This window comes from Chiloscyllium punctatum, chromosome 22 (assembly GCF_047496795.1).
Source record: "Chiloscyllium punctatum isolate Juve2018m chromosome 22, sChiPun1.3, whole genome shotgun sequence".
NCBI classification, from domain to species: Eukaryota; Metazoa; Chordata; class Chondrichthyes; order Orectolobiformes; family Hemiscylliidae; genus Chiloscyllium; species Chiloscyllium punctatum.
The window spans coordinates 83,157,280-83,180,846 of NC_092760.1; the positions used below are offsets into that span (position 1 = coordinate 83,157,280).

At 42.8% G+C, this 23,567-nt stretch overlaps 1 protein-coding gene across 2 annotated transcripts in view; it reads right to left on the bottom strand.

Annotated features, from left to right (window-relative positions):
• Window positions 1-22,971, bottom strand: part of ano3 (anoctamin 3) — a 573,601-nt gene extending 550,630 nt beyond the window's left edge. For both annotated transcript variants that reach the window (XM_072592732.1, XM_072592727.1), the window contains exon 1: window positions 22,367-22,971. In XM_072592732.1, coding sequence (XP_072448833.1) covers window positions 22,367-22,508 — 142 coding nt within the window. In that variant the 5' untranslated portion in view covers window positions 22,509-22,971. The remainder of the gene's footprint in view (window positions 1-22,366) is intronic.
• Between the last annotated feature and the right edge of the window lie 596 nt (window positions 22,972-23,567).

A 23,567-nucleotide genomic window follows, 5' to 3' on the forward strand; every position in this document is an offset into this window, starting at 1 on the left:
TATCTTACACTCAACAAGCTTTGCAAACTAGTTAGATGGCATAATGGGCACCGTTTGGACAGCTAAGGTAAAACTCATGAAGGAAATGCAAAGATTGATTTTCCAAGGCTTGGCAGGGGGCAGGGAACCTTAGTTGGTATGATCACGGGTTATTGAGTCAGAAAATCAAAGCCCATTATGCCTGATTCACACTGGCCAGGTTGTTCGGGAAGACACGAAATGAGAGATCTTTTAATTGAATTGGCTGGTTTGAGTTTTTTTTAAGTTGTCTACTTAAATGTCCATTCAATTCTATAATGGCTGCCAACTGTTTCTGTAACTTCAAACTTGTAATTTTTCTGGATTCTAAGTGGATTACAAATGGGCATGTTGAGAGATGACCATGGAGACTTTTAAGCTTTGCTCATGTGAAGAATTACTCCAATTACAATGGAAAGCCTTTTCTAATATTGATTCAATACTTCAACGTCAAAACTCCAATGAGAAATTGAAGGGAAAACAAATGTTCTTCGTGAAGGGACATAGATGGTTGGTGTGATGATGCTGATCTGCTGATCCTTAAACAATGTTATGTTGCCCTTGAGCTTTTTTTTTACATACAGGTTGTAAATACACAAGTTCCGAAAAGTCTGGGCTTCAGTGAGTTTTAGGGCCAGTTTGATTATAGCTAACAGATACTGCCTCAGATAAAAAGCTTTCAAGTTAAAAAAAACACTTGTGCAATGAAAGGGGGGTGGCCAGTTCTCCCTGTTCAGTTTTTTTTATTATTTGGTCTGGCTATTCACTTAAAGCAATCATGCAAGTTTCAGGCTGCTGTTCTAAGAAACAGCTACATGAAAGAGGGGGTTCCCTGCCAAAGTTTGTCTCTGACATCTCTCCTATAAGACCCTGTATTTGATTTTACCTCTTTGTGCCAAGGGGTGTATATGGGGATTGTTGCAATATTAGGAAAGCACTATTAAGTTGGTGTAATCTCTTGAGTTTTTGGATAGGTTAATTTATTCTATATTCTGTTCTTTTTTGTTTGTGTATCATTTGATAATCTTGTAAATAAATTCTGTTTTGTTTAAAACTAAGAAGTTTAACCGGCTGCATCCCTCCTAGAATATCCACTGTACATCTGCTTAAAACAACTAGCAAAGTTAGGGTCTGGGCTACTTTCTTGAAATGTTTTGAGGGGGGTCTGGTCTGGTCCATAACAATGGTGGGAGAAGAATGGGGAGGTGGCGAGTGGAAAGAAGAACACAAATCTTTAATGAGATTACTACGATGGATTATTTGGCATCACGACTTTGCAGTTTTGAAAGCCAGTCGCATGACGGTTCTCTCCAGAACATTTCCTGAACCATCACAAGAGATTCAGACAAAGTTAAAAATGGCCCCATCTCTCTTCCTCTCTCGAAATCTGCAACAGAAGCTGCATTTTGTTTATTGTATAAACTGACTGGAAGATGCTGAGCCAACACCTAAGGTAGACAAGCTGGAGGCTGGGAGAACACAGCATTGGAAGGGAGGGGAATGGGCTGGGAAAGGAGTCAAGGGATGGGAAGGGAGGTTATTTGAATTTGGAAAACTCAATGTTGAGTCCTCCGGGCTTTCAAAGTTTGTGAGAAGATTTGTAGCTCAGGTGCTCATTGTTGTAGTTCTGTTCGCCGAGCTGGGAATTTGTGTTGCAGACGTTTCGTCCCCTGTCTAGGTGACGTCCTCAGTGCTTGGGAGCCTCCTGTGAAGTGCTTCTGTGATGTTTCCTCCGGCATTTATAGTGGTTTGTCTCTGCCGCTTCCGGTTGTCAGTTCCAGCTGTCCGCTGCAGTGGTCGGTATATTGGGTCCAGGTCGATGTATTTGTTGATAGAATCTGTGGATGAGTGCCATGCCTCTAGGAATTCCCTGGCTGTTCTCTGTTTGGCTTGTCCTATAATAGTAGTGTTGTCCCAGTCGAATGCTTGTCATCCACGTGTGTGGCTACTAAGGATAGCTGGTCGTGTCGTTTCGTAGCTAGTTGGTGTTCATGGATACGGATTGTTAGCTGTCTTCCTGTTTGTCCTATATAGTGTTTTGTGCAGTCCTTGCATGGGATTTTGTACACTACATTGGTTTTGCTCATGCTGGGTATCGGGTCTTTTGTCCTGGTGAGTTGTCTGACAGTGGCTGTTGATTTGTGTGCTGTTATGTGTCCTAGTGGTCATAGGAGTCTGGCTGTCAGTTCAGAAATGTATGGTTGATGTATGGTAACATGGCTAGTCCTTTGGGTTGTGGGATGTCCTCATTCTGTTGTCTTTCCCTTAGGCATCTGTTGATGAAATTGCGGGGGTATCTGTTTTTGGCGAATACATTGTATAGGTGTTCTTCTTCCTCTTTTTGCAGTTCTGGTGTACTGCAGTGTGTTGTGGCCCTTTTGAACAGTGTCTTGATGCAACTTCTTTCGTATGCGTTGGGGTTGTTACTTTCATAGTTCAGGACTTGGTCTGTGTGTGTGCCTTTCCTGTAAACCTTTGTGGTGAATTCTCCGTTCGGTGTTCTCTGTACCATCACATCTAGGAATGGGAGTTGGTTGTCCTTTTCTTCCTCTCTAGTGAATCGGATTCCTGTGAGTGTGGCATTGATGATCCAGTGTGTGTTCTCTATTTCTGTGTTTTTAATGATTACAAAGGTGTCATCCACATATCTGACCCAGAGTTTGGGTTGAATTTGCGGTAAGACTGTTTGTTCTAACCTTTGCATTACCGCTTCTGCTGTGAGTCCAGAGATGGATGAGCCCATGGGTGTGCCATTGATTTGTTCATATATTTGGTTGTTGAATGTGAAGTGTGTTGTGAGGCACAGGTCCAGTAGTTTGAATATGCCGTCTTTGTTGATAGGTTCCCCGTCTTGTTGTCTGTTCTGTATGTCCAGCAGGTTGGCTATTGTTTCTCTGGCTAGGGTTTTGTCGATAGAGATGAACAGTGCCGTTACATTGAATGAGACCATAGTTTCTTCCTTTGCAACACAAATTCCTCCGGGCTGTAGGCTGTAGTGCCTAAACCTAATCCTCACCATCTCCAGGAAACCAACCAAAATGAAACAGCTGGATCTATAAAATGGCACCACAGATTGTTGAAGGAGCATCCGATGGAACAGCTGGATCTATAAAATGGCACCACAGATTGTTGAAGGAGCATCCGATGGAAGATTTCTTTAAAAACGAAGAATTTTAACGTGGACTGGGGTGGCATGGTGGGTCAGTGATTAACAATTCTGTCTCACAGAACCAGGGATCCAAGTTCAATTCTTGCCCTCGGGCAACCATCCGTGTGGAGTTTGCACGTTCTCCCAATGTCTGTGTGGGCTTCCTCCGGGTGCTCCAGTTTCCTTGGCCATGCTAAATTATCCATAATGTCCAGGGATGTGCAGGCTATGTGGGTTAGTGAGTTTGTTGATGCTTTTCAGAGGATTGGTCTGAACCTGCCCCCAGGCCTTCAGGATTCTTTGATCAATCTATCCTCTCCTACTTGTAACTGTTTTTGTTTTGTCTGCTTGTGTTTGTTTCAGGTATTGAGAGATATTTTACTCTATCTTTACTTTTGTGAGTTTTAGCAATAAATCTAACTCTTACTTAATTCAAGGAATTTGGTTGGCTTATTTTAATACAATGAGCTACACATTTAATTATATACTGGGCAGACAATATAGCAAACTGTTAAAATTCAACCTTTGTGATTAAACAATTGAGCAATAGGACAGAGAGGGGATTCCTTCACACCACCTAACATTGTCTTAACAACATGACAAATTTTTTAGAAATTTTAATTTGTCTGATGTTGTATTTTAAGGCTTTCAATCAGCTTCTCCCCAAGTACATGAATGGGTATGGTGTAAAGGGGTAGTTTTTTTAAGGTCAACGTTAATGTTTACCTTAAAGGTAACCTGCAACCCATTCTAAAAGATGAAAGACTTAACAGCAATCTAGGTTTGTTCAATGTATTGTTTCAGTTGCATGACACTGAGATCTTTTGCTATAAATTCTGCATTGCATGATCCTGCTCCATAGCTACCTGATGAAGGAGTAGCACTCCAAAAGCTCGTACTTCCAAATTAACTTTTTAGGTTATTACCCGATGTTGTGTGATTTTTTTTAACTTGTCCTAATCTTATGCCATCCTTGTTCCAAACTTTACAAAACAAGCTGAACTCAAGAGGTGAGGAGAAAGTGATTTGCCCTTAACAGGCTGCATTTGACCAAGTATGGGATGGAGGAGGAGCCCCAGTGAAACTGGAATTAATGGGAATTGAGGGGCAAACTCTCCTCTTGAATGGAGTTTTAACAAGCACAAAGGAAGATGGTTTTGGTGGTTGGATGTGAATCATCTCAGTCCCTGGGCAGGTCTATAGGAGGTCCTCAGAGTCATATCCTGGGCCCAGCTACTTCCTCAATGACCTTCATTCCAAAATAAAGCCAGAGTGTGTGTGTTTACTGGTGATTGTGTCATGGTACACCATCCTGTCTTGGAGAAATATCACTGTTTCTTGACAATTGCTAGGTCAAAATCCTGGAAATCCCTTCCTAACAGTGTATGTTCCTACACACTTGGGAGTGTTTCAGAAATGGCACAGTCACAACCTTCACAAGGGCAATTAGAGGGGGGCAGTAAATGTTGGTGCAGCCAATACATCTGTGCAATGTCAACTTATAAAAGATCTTGTTCCTCTTTTGTCTGGAAGGGGCAGAATTTTCTACTTCCACAAGTAATGAGTATGAGATATTTATGAAGACAAACTGGAAATTTGTTTACATTTCTGGGGTAAACAATCTTATTTGAAACCATCATTCATTTTGGTTACTTTCACAATGCTTGTGTAAATTCACATTATACGTGATATTTATCCAAACCTTTTCTGTAAAAACATTGTGGACAAAACGGCAGGATGTGACAGTAGGCAATGTTTCTTCAGCTCACACAGTCTGGTTTCCACCATTGTTTAATCTTTGTTTCCTTAATAGTTTTTATTTCAATTCATTCAGAGGTTATGGGCATTGCTGGCTGGGAAAACACATAAGCCTGGCAAAAACAGGCGAAAGAATGCGTTGACACACCAATGCCCCACCAAAACCTTCGCACAACCACCACCTGTCCCAAGTATAACAGAGAGGAGAAAGTGAGGAATGCAGTTGATGGAGCTCAGAGTCAAGAGTGTAGTGCTGGAAAAGCACAGTGGGTCAGTAAGCATCCGAGGAGCAGGAGAATCGACGTTTTGGGCATAAGCCCTTCATCAGGAATGTATAACAGAGCCTGTGGTAGCCCCTTTGGTCTGTACAGCCACTGACAGACTTGCCCTGAGATTGGAAGAGGGTCATCCTTGTCCGCGAGAGGCCAACAATGACAGGCTGTTTTTTCAAACCTGCCTTCAAAGTTTGGATGGTTCTTTCAGCCAGACCATTCGATGACGGATGGTATGGAGCTACCCTTATTTGCTGAATATCATTCATCTTTTGTGATTACTGAGATGGCCATGCCAGTATAGAACCAGATGGCCATTTAACCAGATATTTATCTTGATTTTTTCACAACATCCAAATCAGAACCAATGTAACAGATACACAATCTAAGACCAACACTTTCAGGAATCCGTCTATTGCAAAAGACACTCACATGTTTTCTATCATCGTCCCAGTGTTTGACAAATGAACTCTATACATGTTCAAGGTGTGGTGCTGGAAAAGCACAGCCAGTCAGGCAGCATCCGAGGAGCAGGAGAATTGATATTTCGGGCACAAACCCTTCATTAGGAATTCACTCATTCCTGACGATGGGCTTATTCCAGAAACATCGACTCTCCTGCTCCTCGGGTGCTGCCTGACTGGCTGTGCTTTTCCAGCACCACATTGTCGACTCTGATCTCCAGCATCTGCAGTCTTACAAGTAAAAGTTGAGGCTGAAATCAGGAGGCTGGAAAGTGAAGGAATCACCAAACCAATCCAGTTTGCAGAGTGGGCAGCACTGGTCATACCGATCGTAAAGCCCGATGGGTTGGTTCACCTTTGTGGGGATTTTATACAAACGGTAAACTACCTTTCCCAGCTGGAAAAATACCCAATCACTCACACAGCAGACTTTCTCCTCTATATATGTCCAGCCATTTTGAGGGGGCATCCACAATGACTGAGAACATTGAGCCCATGAAAGAACCTGCATAGTTTACGTGTAACCAAGTCTAGGGTTTACCCGGCCAATCCCATGGTTGTGGGGGAGCTGCTGGTGGTAATTTTTGTCCTTGTTGGCACTCTGGGCACGGCCTCACCAATGTGGTTATGTCTACATCCAATCCTGGCCACAAGACATAACTTCTGGCCAACATGTTCATTTTGGGAACCCCTGGGTGACCCTGGTGGAGTTCAGCCAGTATGTCACAGTGACCTTTGCTGAGGGCAATCACTCCTGCTCCCAATAATAATAGTCATCCTCTTCAATGATCTGGTCTCTCCAGGTCCAAAAAAGGTTTCAATTCAGGTTATGATGGCCCTTTGGTTTCCCTCATCACCACCAACAGTTTAAGTTTTGCCAGGATCGGCAAAAGGTATTGGTACAAACCCATATGAGTATTGGTTGCAACGTACTTTGGGAATCCTCATTTTACCCCAATTCCAATCATGTTTGGGTCATGTCCAGCTTCATGAAGGACGATGTCCCTGCCAGTATTGTGTATAAGTCTGCTGTGTGAGTGATTGGGTATTTATCCAGCTGGGAAAGGTAGTTTACCGTTTGTATAAAATCCCCACAAAGGTGAACCAACCCATCGGGCTTCACGATCGGTATGACCAGTGCTGCCCACTCTGCAAACTGGATTGGTTTGGTGATTCCTTCACTTTCCAGCCTCCTGATTTCAGCCTCAACTTTTACTTGTAAGACAAATGGCACTGGAAGGGCCTTGCAGAATCGTGGAATTGCTTCCTGGTCAACATAGTCCCTCGGAACTATCAACCTTTGAAAGTCCCCAGACCGAGGAGAAAGTGAGGATTGCAGATGCTGGAGATCAGAGTCGAGAGTGTGGTGCTGGAAAAGCACAGCAGGTCGGGCAGCATCCGAGGAGCACGAGAATCGACGTTTCGAGCATAATGGATTCCTAATGAAGGGCGTATGTCCGATATGTTGATTCTCCTGCACCTCAGATGCCTGACCTGCTGTGCTTTTCCAGCACCACACTCTCGACTCTACCCCTAGACATCCCTGAAAAATCTCCAGGTATTTAATTTGGACTTTAATCTGGCAGTCATTTCCTAATCGAAAAACGTTCAGCTGATCAAGGTGAACCTTTCTCAACAAATTTCACTCTATCAGGCTTGGGCCCAAGCCTTTTACTGCAATCAGTGGTGACTGAACCAGCTGCTTCTTACAAGAGACCAGGTTGTACCCTTAATCTGAAAACATCCCCTGTACAGATTCTTAGTCTAACTGAGATCTTATACAAACTTAAGGGTTGGAGTGCAGAGTCACTTTTGTTAACAACTGGTTTGCGATCACTGAGACAGCCGTGCCAGTATTGACCTCCATTAGAACCACGTGACCATTTAACCAGATATTTATTTTGATTGGTTGTGATTTGGATGTTGCTAAACAAGTAACTGTTCCAAACCAGGGAAAGCTAGGCTCCTAATAACTGAAAAAGCTATGAGTCCACAAGCTGTCCAGAGAATTACTTGCTGCTTTTCATCTGCCACAATGTCAATTGCCCAGAAAAAAATAATGCATTCTTACCACACACTGGCCCCAGTCTTCAATGGCAGGATTGAACAAGTCAAACTTCCCAAATAAGAGCATGATGCCAGAAATGCTTATCCCAACTCAATGATAACTGTTGTGAATGAATTTCTTCAGGAGCGTGTTTTTCTGTCATCGCCAGTGAAATAATTCTACAGAAGCCGGTATCCCATCACCAAGTCCCTCTTTATTTATACATGGAGAGTCCTTGACACTGATCCAGCTCCCTCAGAGCCAGCTCTCAAAGTGAGCAGAACCTCTGACACTCCTGTTTATATCTGTCAGCCAGGACTCCCGGATCGGACCAGGTTAACAGCCCTAATCAGGGAACTCTTATTCTATGAAGACCCACCTGGCTGACCTAGTTACAGTCACAACAATTACATCATCACTATTCAGTCAGCTCTTTGTTGAGAACTTTATTGATTACAGATTTCATGATGGGATTCAAACCAATGTCCCTAGAGCTTTAGCCTGGTGTTCTGGATTGCTAGTCCAGTGACACTACAATTTGGCCACTATCTCCCTTAACTTATATTTGATTTCAGCCCACCAGACAAGCAGCTTACATTTACATTATGATCACCTCCCAATGTAAGTACTTCAATCTTTGTAAACTTAACTTCATGCAATAATCCACCATCATTATCCTCACATGCAATAATTCCTTTTCAGCCATCAACCCTGCACCCACTGACCTACATTGATCCTTGACCCACCAGCACTTCAATTTGAAAAACTTATGTTCTTATTTTCAAATTCTTACATCATCTTGCCTCCCTTTTATCACCCCATCCACATTCCCCATTTCCAAGTCCCTTAATATCCCTCACTCGCTAACATCCTTCGGTCTTCAATAACGATAAACTATTTCAACTGGTCAGAGAGTCGAAGAACAGAGGGGGTCATCTAAAAATTATGGCCAGATCATTCAGGAACAATGTTATGAAGCATTTCTCCACAGAAAGGTTGGTAGAGATTTGAAGCGCACTTCCACAAATGGCAGTGGATGCCAAATCAGTTGCTCGGCTGAATCTGAGATAGGTAATTTTTTTGTTAAGCAAAGATGTCAAGGGATACATGGAATGGCATACATATGAAATTAGGCCACAAATCAGCCATGATCTCATTGAATGGTGTACCAAACTCGAGAGGCTGAATAGCTAACTCCTTTTCCTATAATATCAGTTTACCTGATGCAGTGTCAAAGTCTGATGGATCACACAGACACAAAACATCTTCGGCCATTTCATTGAATTGGAGCCACAATATAAATGCAAATTGCTGTCGGTCAAGATGTTTGATGCCACACAACAAGATTACCTTCATCCATTTGTGCATGGAATTGATTCTTATACAAAGGACTGGCATCAAAACTCCATCGCACTTAAATGACAGATGGCATGAGTTTTTTTTTAATAAATAAAGTAGTTATTTTGGCAGCAACTAATTCATCAAAACACATTCAAAACAATGCAAGAGTGTACATCTCCACACATTTCTCATGTTCAGTATGTTCCCTTAGGATAGGAAATACTCAGCATCAATAAGAATCTCTTTGAAACCACAGGCAACCACAAAATTATTTGCTTGTAATTTGCACTGGAATTATCCTCAGGAACCTAGTTTCAAATTCCATTTCAGTCATTGGTTAATGTATTTCATTTTAAGGGACATTCTGTCTAATTTAGTCCATATGCACTTAAAGTACTGAGGATGCTTAATTGGAAGAGCCTGGAAAAAAATATCATTTCAATCTCACTATGAGCAAGTCTCAGTTAACAGGTTTTGATTATATCACAAGTGGTTTGTGTCATCTGTTTGAAGCAAAACAGTGATTCTTCTAAGTCATCTTGCAATCATACTAAAGACTCAGTTTAATGTTCTTGTTGTACCCTTTTGGTTGCAACACAATCTGATTTTGTTTGTGGTGAACTGTACTGGCATATTATTGTTGCAATCTGAACAGGATATTCATGTCTTGCGCATGCATATCTCTACAATCTTTGTAGACAAACGACTCATTGATGTTCGGTTTAGGTTCCGCCAGGGCCATTCAGTTCTTGAACTCAGTTGAAAAGAGCTGAATTCCACAGGTGAGGTGAGGTTGACTGCCCTTGACGTCAAGGTTATATTTGACCAGGTGTGGCATCAAGGACCTCTAGCAAAACAGGAGTCATTGGGCATTTGGGAAAGCTGTTTGGAATCATACCTGGTGCAAAGGAAGATGGTTATGGTAGTTAGATGTCAGCCATCTCTGCTCAGAACATCTCTGCAGCAGTTCTTCAGGAGGGTACCCCAGGCCAATCATCTTCAGCTGCTTCAGCAACGACCTGTCCTCCATCATAAGGTCAGAAGCAAGGAAACTCGCTGATAATTGCAAAAGTTCAGCACCCTTCATGACTCCTTAGATACTGAAGCAGTCCATGGTCAAACTCCGTAAGATGTGGGCAATATCCCAATTTGGCTGGGCAAGCAACATTTGGGATTCACAAGTTCCAGGCAAAGACTATCTCCAATAACGATGTGGAGGTGCTAGTGTTGGTCTGGGGTGGACTACCCCATGTGGTAGCTACCTGACAAAGGAGCAGCACTCTGAAAGCTAGTGCTTCCCAATAAACCTGTCGGACTATAACTAGTGTTGTGTGATTTTTAACTATTTCCAACAAGCGGAAATTTAACTTCTTGACTTCAATATGTTTAGTATCACTGAATCCCCCACGATCAACATCCTGGAAGTTCTAGTGATTAGAAACTGAATTGGACCAATGATGTAAGTTTTGTACCTACACGATCAGGTTGAAGGCTATGAATGCTGCAGCAAGTAAAACATCTCCTGACTCCACAAAGCCTGTCTACAGGTACAAGCCAGAAGAATGACTGAATGCTGCCTATTTGCCTGGAGGAGTTCAGCTCCAACAAAGGACAAAGCAACCGACTTGACTGGCACCAAATCTACAAACATTCAGTCTCTTGTACTGTTCTGTAACCGCAGTGTGTATCACTTACAGAATGCATTGCAGGAATTCACCAAAACTCCTTCGACAGCACCTTCTAAACTTATGACCACTTTTGTCAGAGATTTACCTCTGTTTCTGACTTGTCAGAGTGTCTGCTGAGTATTTCTAGCATCAGTCATCTTTTTCTTTTTACACACAAATTACTTCCTCTTCGAAGGCACGCTTGCTTAACAGAATAATCTCTCAGCCTTTTTTCTTTTATAGTCATTCACATGATGTGCATGCTGCTGGCTAGGGCATTGTGAATGGCCCTTGCAAAAGTACTGTAGAACCACTTTCCTGCAGATAATGCTCTTCGACCAAGCTTTTTGTCTCTCATCAGCCTCAACTTCCAAAGATGGGACTGCCTGTAATGACGGTTTTAATCAAACTCACTGTCCCTACTCTGTCAAAACAGAGTCAACCAGCCTTACGTTGGCAAGGACATTTCTGTGTTTAACTGAATTAAACTGCAGTGAATGTGAGTGTGAACAATAAGACCATATAAAATGTACTCCAACTTTCCTGTCCTGCCTTCTCCCCTTAACTTGTGATCCCTTTGTTAATCAGCAATATGTCTATCTCTGTCTTTAAGTACATTCAATGACATTGCCACAGGAGGCTTTGGAAGCAATGAGTTCCACAGATTCACCACCCTCTGGCTGAAGACATTCCTCCTTATCGATGTTCCCTCTCCCCTTCAATTATGAACCTCCCAGGTTGGCCAGCCCACTCTGCAGTGATTTGATGTCAGTCTGTCCTTTAATTGACATGAGGTGAGTCCGCAGTCCGAACCAAGAGGTAGTCCTGTCTCGTATGAACTGCCAGTCAAATTCAATTGAGCTCTCTTCCTTAACCACGCCCACTCCCACTATTCCCATCCCATCTAGCTGCCACGTCTCACACGGTGGGCTTGACACATTCCACTTGCTTAGGCGGCTGTGAGGAGGGCCTTAAGTGACAAAAATTGGCTCCATCAGGGCCTCATCTAGCTCAGTGGGGTGCCCAGTGCCTCCTCGGCCACTTGCAAAAGTTGCAACTGGGGTGAATGGGGGCAAATAGGCAGATGGGTATGGTGTCACTGCCATGACAACCAATTTTAAAGCAGTTTTGCCATGCCCTGCCCAGTAAGCATTAAATACTAACCAGTGCAACCATTCTACGCATACCAGCCCAGTCTCAAAGAAAGAATGAACCCGCATCTCTATGCCAACCGCCATGACCTCAAGATGTCACATAACACTTGACAGACTGTGCAATATTTTCTGAAATGTCATACCTTTTGTACAGGAGAAAATGTACAACAAAACATGTACAGTCATTTCTCACAAACAGAAATATGATAATGATTAGATATTCTCTTTTAATCAGAAACAAACATTTCTGGAAAAACTCAGCAGGTCTGGCAGCATCTGTGAACAGAAAAACAGAGTTAGCCTTTCAAATCCAGTGACCCTTCTTCAGAATTTCACAGTTGCTGCTAGACCTGCTGAATTTCCCCAGCAATTTCTGTTTCTGATTGAGATTTCCAGCATCCAGTTCTTTATTTTAAATTCATCTCTTTTAATAATTCAATGACAGTGGGGAAAGGTCTCCTGCTCTTTAACCCTGGTTACTTCCCAGATAGAATCTTGCCTGGTTTGAGCCAACAAAGTTCTCACCTTTAATTTATTACTTTATAAAAAATGGATAACATCATGCACCATTTCATCTTCTGCTCTTTGAAAATAAAGATTGATGGCATTGACTGATCTCTTGAGCCATTATGACCTGCAGTGGCAATTTACTAAGTGCTCTGGTGAACAGTTATTCTCAGCTCAACACAAAGCAATGTCAAATATGATTGCAGATGTTCACCTCAGAAATCAGGCTGACAATCTGGCTTCTTCATCAAACTAGGCCAAATGGTCTAAGATGACCCTTGTAGATTACCACATACTGGTCATAATGTAATTCTCATTTCAGCGCAAAGCCAAGTTTAAAAATCTCCCAAATAGTCCAACTGTTAATATTTACTTCTCAATAAAGTTTAATGTAGGGATAAATCCCACACTCAAAGCTTTCCTCAAATGGCTACTTAGCTAACCGCTGACTGAAACTCTGAATGTACAGACACAGAGGCACAGATCTCTTCTTTTGTCACAAGCAATGCACAACTGGGATCTGCTGACTGTACATTACATAATGTCGGGGCCACTTCTGTCGATGTAGGACAGTTGGGATCTCAAACTTTACATTGGTTTGAACATTCACATATGTCAGCAAACTCTCCCCGTTTCTTTTCAAACATTCGTAAAACTGTTCCAGATGTGCACCAGGACACAAACAAGAGCCGCACAGTTTCAGGGGATCAATTCCAATAACATTTCCTTTGCCTGGAAATAACACTGTTTGTCAGAAGAGAATATTTAACTAAGATTTGCTTTCTGACTTATAAAGCTCACTCCTAATGACATTTAAATCATCTGCTTACTCATAATTTTATCTCCAAACCTAAACAATCATTGCCTTCCCTGTTGTGTACCGGTCTGAAAGGGTTAATACTGAAGGCTGCCACAAGCTCCACCCAAGATGGTGATGTTGCTTAATTCTGTGGCCGGACAGCTTAAGATCTTCAAGGATTAAGACCCAACATTCAAGTTCTCCTTTTCATCTCTGCATCTGTCAGTCACATCAATGTAACTATTGGTAAAATGAAATAAACTAATTGGAGATTCTCTCCAATTTCAGCTGGCAGTTAGCGGAAGCAGCGCTTCCAAAGCTCGTGATTCCAAATAAAGTTTAATGTAGGGATGAACCTGTTGGAATGTAAACCTGTTGGACTATAACCTGGTGTTGTGTGATTTTTAACTTTGCAATAAACTACTTCCTGTTCAAGACAAGAGCTTCTTCTTAGACTAGTAAGTGGCTTTGTTCCACCATACTAGACCCAGCAGATTCTGGAGATCACACACTTAAAGAGAATGGTGGCAACAAACTGACTCCATGGTGAGATGAAGGCTCATTTATCTGCCCAAAATACATTCATCCCTGCAATGTGTACTATCTGCAAGATGCGTTGTAGCAACACACCAAAGTTTCTTTGGCAGCACATCCCAAGCTTACAATTCTCTAAGACCAAGAAGAACAAAGCGCCTGATATTTGGGAACATCACGGTGTGTGCAAAATGAGACTCTGTTCTACTACCATGCATTAAAAAATGCATTGTTTTTTTCACATAATAGGGAATTAGCTACTCTAATTTTGATCTGGCAAAGAAGAAAACATATTTCAGCAATTTTCCTTTCAACGTTTTTGAACATTTTTAGGTTCTCTTTTCCAGATGAGTGCTGTTGATGGCCCCTATTGACATGGACCAAATGTCTCCATTCTGCACCTTCCAATATTGCAACTTGGCAGAGGACTGGGCTGGAACACCGCTGATCAGAATTTTGACTTGATGTTATACTGTGTCTTCTAGATGTGCTGACACAGTTGAGAAGTTCAGATCCTGACAACGGCCTGTGAATTTTCTGTAATTTTGACAAAGCAAGCCTACTCCAGTCATCTTCTAGTTACCTCATGGCACAAAACATTGGGACCTTGACAGTCAACCATTTCTGTTTACATATTTCACAACTTGCGCTGATATTTTCGAAACAGCATGTATGTTGCTATAAGGCACATGAGAACCTTGGATTTCAACATAACACGAGAGGATTCCTTGAACTTTGTAAAACTATGGAAACCAACATAACCATTGCAAATTTTCAATAGTCAAAACATATATCCAGTTTTCCTCCTTGTATTTTCTACTGTTTGATTTTTTTTGTAATACAATTACATGACCATTGCATTCTGTTTGTTTTCTGCTAGTCTAGCAACTAACTCCACCGTGAGAGAATCAAATTATTTAATGCCCGGAACTAAGAACAAGTGTAAGAGATTAGTCTTTCCACAGACAGAGTTACTGAACTATGGCGTGTTTTACTTGTTGCAAATAGCACTGTGTATTATTTTAAGAAACAGGAGAGAGATCAATGTGTGAATGAGCTGGCACGGACATGCAGAACTGATGATCTCCCAATATCTCAAAAACCTCGAGGGTGGCAAGTCAGTAAACCAGCTCTGCAGAAAATCATTCACGATTGAAAGATGAAAAGAATTAACAAAAAGAATGAAATGTAAGTATTAAAGGTAAGAGAAAGAAAGGAAGGAACACATCTGTTGTCTTGTAGCAACTTGAATTCCCTTACATCTTTCAAAAACAATGAAAATGCGCTTATAGACACTACTGTAATCTCCTTTGCACTTCAGTTTAATAAGTAGGAGCTCCTCCTGAATACCTCGAGTCAGCAGAGGCCTACACCTTCCGTGGTAAGTGGAATTCAACATCGCCTCCAATATTCATGTGAAAACCCAAATAAAACAAAATATTGTAGATACTGGAAATCGAAAACACAGAAAGTGCTGGAGAAATTCAGCAAGTCTGGCTGCATCTGAAAGAACTTCCATTTCTGAAGAAGAGTCATTACTGACTCAAAAGGTTAACTCTGCTTCTCTCTGCGCAGATGCAGCTAGACCTGCTGAGTTTCTCCAGTATTCTCTTTGCTTGTTTATGTAAACACTGACCGGTATCTCAAAGTTACGTTATTGAGTTGCTACCATTTCCACGTGCCATGTTTTACTGAACACTGAAGGAAAGCATATGGCTTGATGGGGATGAAACTGAAAACTAACAGCTAATTTTTATCAATAGTTTCCATCTGCCTGTGGAAGTAAACAGGTGGAGATTCTTCTCACAAATGTGAGATTAATTGACAGGTGCATTTATATTACAGCTTCTGCTTTGAAACAGAAAGTACCAAGCTCGGTCCCAGCTCAGCACAACCATTATACAACACTTCCTCAATTGGGATTGTATTGACAAAATCTGAAGTACCAGAGACCGCAGATCTCAATAGTTAAAAACACTAATGTTGAGAGTGTGGCTGTTGAGGAGAAACACTTCAAATGAAATCAAATAGGTTTAATGTGTATGCCCAAATGTCCTATTCCTCCAGTGAAGACAAGACTCTGAACTGAGGTTAATCTCAGCAGGGTCATACGAACATACAACTGCAGGAACATACAAACTAGAAGCAGGAGTAGGTCACTCAGTTCGCTAAGCCTACTTTGCTTTTCAAAACAATCAAAGCTGACCTGTTGACTCCATATTCCCACCCTTCTCAATAACCTTTCAAGCCCAGGCTTATCATGTATCTATTTGCCTCTGCTCGAAATCACTCAAGCACTCTGTTTCCACCGCATTTGAGGAAGAGTGCTCCACAAAGACACACGGCCTTCTGCGACAAAAAGCTTTCTCCCATCTCTTTTTTCACGTTATTGACCCTTTATTTTGAGCCTTAGCTCGATATTCTCTGACAAGAGGAAACATCATTTCCACATGCCCTTATCAAAAACCTTCAGAATCTTTCAAACAAGTCTGCTCTCGTTCTTCCAAATTCCAGTGGATCCAAGTCTTGCTTGTCCACCTTTCTTCATAAGACAACCCACCCCCTCCAGCTATTAGTCAAATGTACTTTATCTGAACTGCCACCCGTGCAGTTAAATGCTTACCTAAATAAATAAGGAGACCAATACCATACATGCTACTCCAGATGTAGTCTCACTAAGGCACCGTATAACTGAAGCATAACCTCCTGACTTCTGCATTCAAATCCCTTCACAATGAATGATAACACTAACAGATTTCCTCATTACTTGCTGGACCAGTATATAGACCTTTTGCCACTCAAGCATGAGGACCTCAGCAATCTCAAACCACTTAGATAATATGTTTTTTTATTCTTTCTGCCAAATTATTCAACTTCACTTCTTTCCACATTATACATCAGTTGCCAGATCTTCGTCCACTCACTTAACCCACCAATATCGTTTTGCAATCACCTGTGTCCTTTTTACACTTTCTTACCTCGCTTTGTGTCCTCAGCAAAATTAGATTCCCTACAGTGTGGAAACAGGCCCTTCGGCCCACCAAGTCCACACCGACCCTCCGAAGTGTAACCCACCCAGACCCATTTCCCTCTAACTAATGCACCTAACACTATGGGCAATTTAGCATGGCCAATTCACCTGAGCTGCACATCTTTGGACTGTGGGAGGAAACTGGAGCACCCGGAGGAAACCCACGCAGACACGAGGAAAATGAGCAAACTCCACACAGACAGTCATCCTAGCTACCATACCTTCTGTTTCTTCATCCAAATCATTGATATACACAGAAAGAAGTTGAAGACCCAGCATTGAGCACTGTGGTACACCACCTATTACATCTTGCCAACCAGAAAATTACCCATTTATGTCCACTCTTCCCTTCCTGTTAGCCAGACAATCTTATATCCATACCAATATGTTACACCTCATTTTCCCACAAAAGACTTTGATGTGACACCTTGTCTTCTGAAATGAATCAATAACAAAAAGGTTCCCGTAATACGACAAGGGATTCTCAGGGAAAGAATATACATTGCTAATAGAACGATAGTATGGACCCATTCATGGCAGCCTTTGGTAAATCTTCTGGGTTCCCATTTAGCCTGTCCACTTTTGCTGTTTCAGTTGAGCAGTGTTCTGACTATTTCATAGTAGGTAGAGTGTCCAGGAAAAGTGCACTTCATTCAAACAGCAAACTTGTAATGGGCTCGTGCACTTGTAGAGAGGGGATCAGTTTCTGAATGACTGGTATCTTGTTTTGTTATTAGTTTCTTACAAATTTAAAGTACATTAATTGTCTCACTTGATCAGGATTAAGTGCCTGTAGAATTGACTGCCTGTTGAGACCTAGCTATCACTGTGACACTGTTTATTTACTTTCTAGTGTCAATTGAATCTGACATCAAATTGAGCGTTGCTTTGTCATGCATCAGCAGTGTTGGTAATAAACAGGATATTCAGCCAATCATATTGAAGTATTCGCATACACAGCAAACCAGGAATTTAAACGAATCTCATTTTTCATTCGAATTTTTGGGTTTAAAAAATAAATGATGATGGTTTGACTAAAATGGAAGCTAAAATAAAGGTAAATGAGATAAAAAGGAAATATTTATTGAAAATGTGGTTTTTAACACAACAGGCATGGGTGACTCTGTGGTTAGCAATGCTGCCTCACAGTGCCAGGAATCCAGGCTCAATTCCAGTCTTGGGCAACTATCCGTGTGGAGCTTGTGCCAAGATGCAGTGGGGTGAGGCCCTTCTGGTGAAGTTAAATTGGGGTCTGTTCAGTTATTGGACCCTCTTGGTGCCTCAAATGCATGTAAATATAGGAGAAAGTGAGGACTGCAGATGCTGGAGATGAGAGTCGAGAGTATAGTGCTGGAAAAGCACAGTAGGTCAGGCAGCTCCTTCTCTTCAGATGCTGCCTAACCTGCTGTGCTTTTCCAGCACTTCACTCTCGACTCTGCATGTAAATATAGTCTGGTTCAAGTTAGAGATGTCTTTGGTTTGTTTGGATAGAGTTAAACTCCAATATTTGTTTTCTTGATATGTAATGTACAGACCCAAACTGTGTATGTGACTACGTTTACATAAAAAAATACATTTTACGAAAAAAGTATATTTTTGAAATTAAAAATAAGTTTGCACATTCTCCCCATGCCTACGCGGGTTTCCGTTGGGTGCTCCAGTTTCCTCCCACAGTCCGAAGCTGTGCAGGTTAGGTGGATTGGCCATGCTAAATTGCCCATAGTGTCCAGGAATGTGTAGGCTAGGGTGAATTAGCCTTGGGAAATGTGGAGTTATGGTGAGTTTTGGTGGGATGCTCTATGGAGGATTGGTGTAGACTCGATGGGCTAAATGGCCTCTTTCTGTACAGTAGGAATTCTAACAGGATAACTTCATGGTCACTGGCATAGGTGACTTGTTTTTTTTTCAATTCAGATCTATTTAATTAACAGAATTTAAATCCCTGTGAGATGGTTTGGAATTCTGGGCTGGATCTTGGCAGGGGAAGAGTGAGACTTAGCGTGCTCTGTCTAGAGTACACCATTGCCACAGTGGCCTTATGTTCGTGAAGGCTGCCCCATGGCAACAACACAGTATGGGAGGCCTTAAGTAGGTGAGAGTCAGACTCACACCCCCTTGGTGGAAACATAGCTCTGTTCCCAAGAACTGCTAGCCATTCCAATTTGCCAGCAGCAGAAACTGTCTCAGAAATTATGACTAAGAATCCATTGATGATTATTGGAAAACCCATCTGGTTCATTAAGGACAGGCCAGATCTACATGTGACTCCAGAATCACAGCAATATGCTTGACTCTTAACTGGGCAATTAGGGATGGGCAATAAGTCCAGGCCTAGCCAGTGATGCCCACATTCTGTGAATGAATCTTAAAGATCTACGGGTTCTCAGTAGTGGGAATGTCAGGAAGGCCACAGAGAAGAGCGATTGAGGAACCCACATTAAGGTAAACCTCCAAGTTTCAGAGTGGAAAGGGACTGGTAGCCTACCACGTTTGGAGGGAGGGGTGCAGGCATGGGATTTGAAGGCCAAAGGTGGAGAAATGTCTTTTAATGCCCATTGGAAAATGGGCAAAACGCACTTCTCTTCCATTCACCTTTATCTACAATGTTGTTGAAAAATGACTTCCTGGGCTTTCTTCACCTATATCCACACCAACCGCTGAATGGTAATGGCAGCATCAGATCCTAAAATAAAACAAAGAACCACAGATGCTGCAGATCTGAAACAAAAACAGAGACTGCAAGAGAAACTCAACAGGTTTGGCAGCACCTGGGGGGAGAGTGAGAGAGCAGAGATAAACATTTTGAGTCCGGTGACCCTCCATCAGAAACAATTCTGAAGAAGGGTCACCGGATTTGAAACATTAACTCTGGTTTCTCCTTCCCCAGATGCTACTAGGCCTGCTGAGTTTCTCCAGCACTTTCATTTTTTGTCAGGGCATTTGTTAATAAGCTCAATTGCCAGTAATGGTTTTTCCTGAAATTGGGGAGGAATGCAAGATGCCAACTTCAGTACCCGCCTGCCAACACAGCCATGATGTCCAGGGTTGTGAGGTGCAGGTATGAGGTGCACTCGCTACCAGTCACAGAGCACAGAAACAGACCTTTTGGTCCAACCAGTCCATGCTGAACATGTTCCCAAACTAAACTAGGCCCACCTGCCTGCGTTTGAGTCATATCTCTCCAAGCCTTGCTTATTCATGAACTTATTCAAATGTCTTAAACATTGTAACTGTACTTGCACCTACTTTCTCTGGTTCATTCCACACATGAACCACTCTTTGTGTAAAAATGTTGCCCTTCATGTCCTTTTTAAAAATTTCTCCTCTCACCTTTAAAATTTACCCAGAGTTTTGAACTTCCCCACGCTAGGGCAAAGAACCTTTCATTCACCTTATGTCCCTTATGATTTTCTAAACCTCAGTAAGGTCATCCCTCAACTTTCTATACTCCCAGTTCCCAAATAGCCTCAGCAGAGAGGAAGGGCACATCCAGAGGAAGGGCATGGATTCCAACTTCTGTTCTTGGGAACGTTTATCCAGGCCTGAGGGTGACTAACCCAGCAAGAAAACTACTATGTAACTGTTCCCATAAAATGGAAAATCTCAATCCAGGGGATGGACTTTGCAGAGACACAAGGAGCTGACTGCTTCAGTAATGTATGTAACTCCAACAGTGATATTATCAGCAGTATATATAATCTAAATAAAACCATAAGACATAGGAGGAGAAGTAGGCCATTCAGCCCATCAACAGAGCATGGGTATTCTGATCATCTATAACGCCACTCTCCTGACTTTTCCCTATAACCCTTGATTCCCTTCCTGTCTATCTCAGCCTTGAATATACTTGGTGCCACCGTTGGACTGGGGTGATACCAGATTACAGTCCAACAGTTTTATTTGAAATCACAAGCTTTTGGAGCACTGCTCCTTGGTCAGGTGAAGGTGAATACACTTAACCACCCAGTCGGCACAGCACTTCAGAGGTAGGATGGCACAGTGCTTAGTACTGCTATCTTCCAGTGACCCAGGACCCAGGTTCGATTCCAGCCGAGTGGAGTTTGCATGTTCTCCCTGTGTCTGTGTGGGTTTGTTCTGGTTTCCTCCCACAATCCAAAGATGTATAGGTTAGGGTGGATTGGCCATGCTAAAGTGCCTGTATTGTTCAGGGATATATAGGTGAGGGGCATTAGTCAGGGGTAAATATAGGGGAATGGGTCTGGGTGGGTTACTCTTCAGAGGGCTGGTGTGAACCCTGGGTGGCACAGTGGCTAGCGCTGCCTCACAGCGCCAGAGACCCGGGTTCAAATCCTGCCTCGGGCAACTGTCTGTGTGGAGTTTGCACATGGGATAAGCACATGGATGATGATGGGATATTGTAGGAGGACAAGCTGAGAATAGTTCACGAGTTGGCCCAACATTGAGGGCCAAAGGGCCTGTTCTGCACTGGATTAGTCTATGTTCTATTTTTGACGGCTACAAAAGTACTGAAGTTATTGTGAAATGGGGATGCAGCACGGAAACTTAGACTCAGAATAGTATTAACGTTAGGGACTTTGCCCCACACCTTGAACTTTGCATCATTGGGCTGGGGTTCATGAGATTGGTGCCATGGAATCTAAGATAGAGTTCCGAGTGCCACCATCTGCCCAAGTCTCTGATGGACAGAAAAGCAGTGTGAGACGCACATGTATATCTCAGTTGTTTAACTTAATTATGTCACTTTATAATATCGATGTGTATCAATAGTGTAAAAACCAACATTTATGAATTCATATGTGTATTCAGTATTTTAACCCAATAAATAAGGGCGGCACAGTGGTTAGCACTGCTGCCTCACAGCGCCAGGGTCCCAGGTTCAATTCCAGCCTCAAGTGACTGACTGTGTGGAGTTTGCACGTTCTCCCCGTGTCTGCAGGGGTTTCCTCCGGGTGCTCCGGTTTCCTCCCACAGTCCAAAGATGTGCAGCTCAGGTGAATTGGCCACGCTAAATTGCCCGTAGTGTTAGGTAAAGGGGTAAATGTAGGGGAATGGGTCTGGGTGGGTTGCTCTTCAGAGGGTCGGTGTGGACTGGTTGGGCCGAAGGGCCTGTCTCTACACTGGAAGTAATCTAATTCATATCTAAAAACTTGTTGGGCCAAATGGCCTTTTCCCACACTGTGGGGATTCTGGGAACTCCCCAGATTCACTGATTTTTTTGTTTAAATTCAGAATGTTAGTTTTATTGAAAAAAAAGCACACATTACAGAAATCTTGATTTTTCTCACTTCCCAATCTGGAACGGAATGAAGCCAAGATTGCACATCAGTAAGAGACAATTCTATTCAGAAAAGTGACTGATGTTAAGACCGTAAACAGTTCAGAATCAAACTTCTCTCACCTGCCTCAATAAATCTCCACTTCTACCCACTCCAAAATAAATTTTAAAAAGATAATTCTGCATTATCCGTTCCAGAAAGTGCACATAGAAGGGGGAAAGAAAAGCAGTGGGATGTTTCGAGCTTTCTCTCTTGGAACTGTGATTCCGGGCTAACAAGACGTTTCAGCAGCCTGTTCACTGAGAGAGTGTGCTTAAAGCTACAAAACAACCCCAGAGGCAATAAGCATTAGACTCCACTGTACTCACCCACGGGGAGCGACGAGGAATGGGCCGGAATCTCACCGTCAAAGATTGCGCTGAAGACACCGCCTCGCCTGGCGTCCGAGACGTCCGGTTTGGAAATCGATCTGTTATCGATCTTGCTGAACTCGCTGAGTTCATGCTCCATCCCAGGCGAACTTCCAGGCGCAGTGAGGAGTTTGCTGCATTCCCCTGGAACCAGGCTCCTCCACACCTGCACCCCACCCCCTTCCCCTCTCGGGGTGGGGTGTTAAGTCGGCTTGGTTGTGGGGTGTCGGGCAGTCACTTGCAGATAAGCGCAGAGCAGAAGGAGAGGAGAGATGCACTCAGTCCGATCCATCCAGCGGTGAGTTTGATAACAGCAGGGCGTGACCACGACACACAAAACAAAGCACCAACTTCATACCCGCTGATGCCCCCCCAAGTGCCATCTCAGGCTGTCCGGGTGTGATTGGCAAGCTGTCCCTGTCACTGAGACAGCCACACCGCCCGGAAATCAACCAGTTCAGACTTGACAGAAAACTCCGCTTTGCCAGGCACTCACCAGTACGATCTCTCGCAGCAACTGGTCGTACAACACAACCACAAGGTTTCCAGGCATGAGCAAGGAAAGTGGACGATCAGACATCGTTAGCAACTGGGAGAATGCTAATGAAGCTTCGACTTAATCCCACAGCCTCAGAAATCGATGAAGCTGCTGTTTTTCATACAGGGTAAATGCTGTGAAATGTAAACTGAGAGAGATTGCTCCAGAGTGTGGTGCTGGAAAAGCACAGCAGGTCAGGCAGCATCCCGGGAGCAGGAGACTTAACATTTCGGGCATAAGCCCTTCATCAGTAGTAGACTCACCAACTTTAAGGGCATTCAAATGGTCACTGGATAGACATTTGGTTAGATGGGCTTCAGATTAGTTTCAAGATTAGAGTGGTGCTGGAAAAGGACAGCCAGCCGGTCAGACAGCATCCGAGGAGCAGGAAAATCAACATTTTGGGCAAAAGCCCTTCATCAGGAAGATTGGTATGACAGGTCGGCACAACATCGAGGGCCGAAGGGCCTATACTGCGCTGTAATGTTCGATGTTCTATGTTCTTGTTGGAAAAGCTCAGCAAGTGTGGTAGCATCTATGAAGAGAAACTTTTGGGTCTCATGACCCTTCCTCAGAACTGCACAGCAGAGTAATTGCCTTGTTGAAAAAAAAATGAGCTTA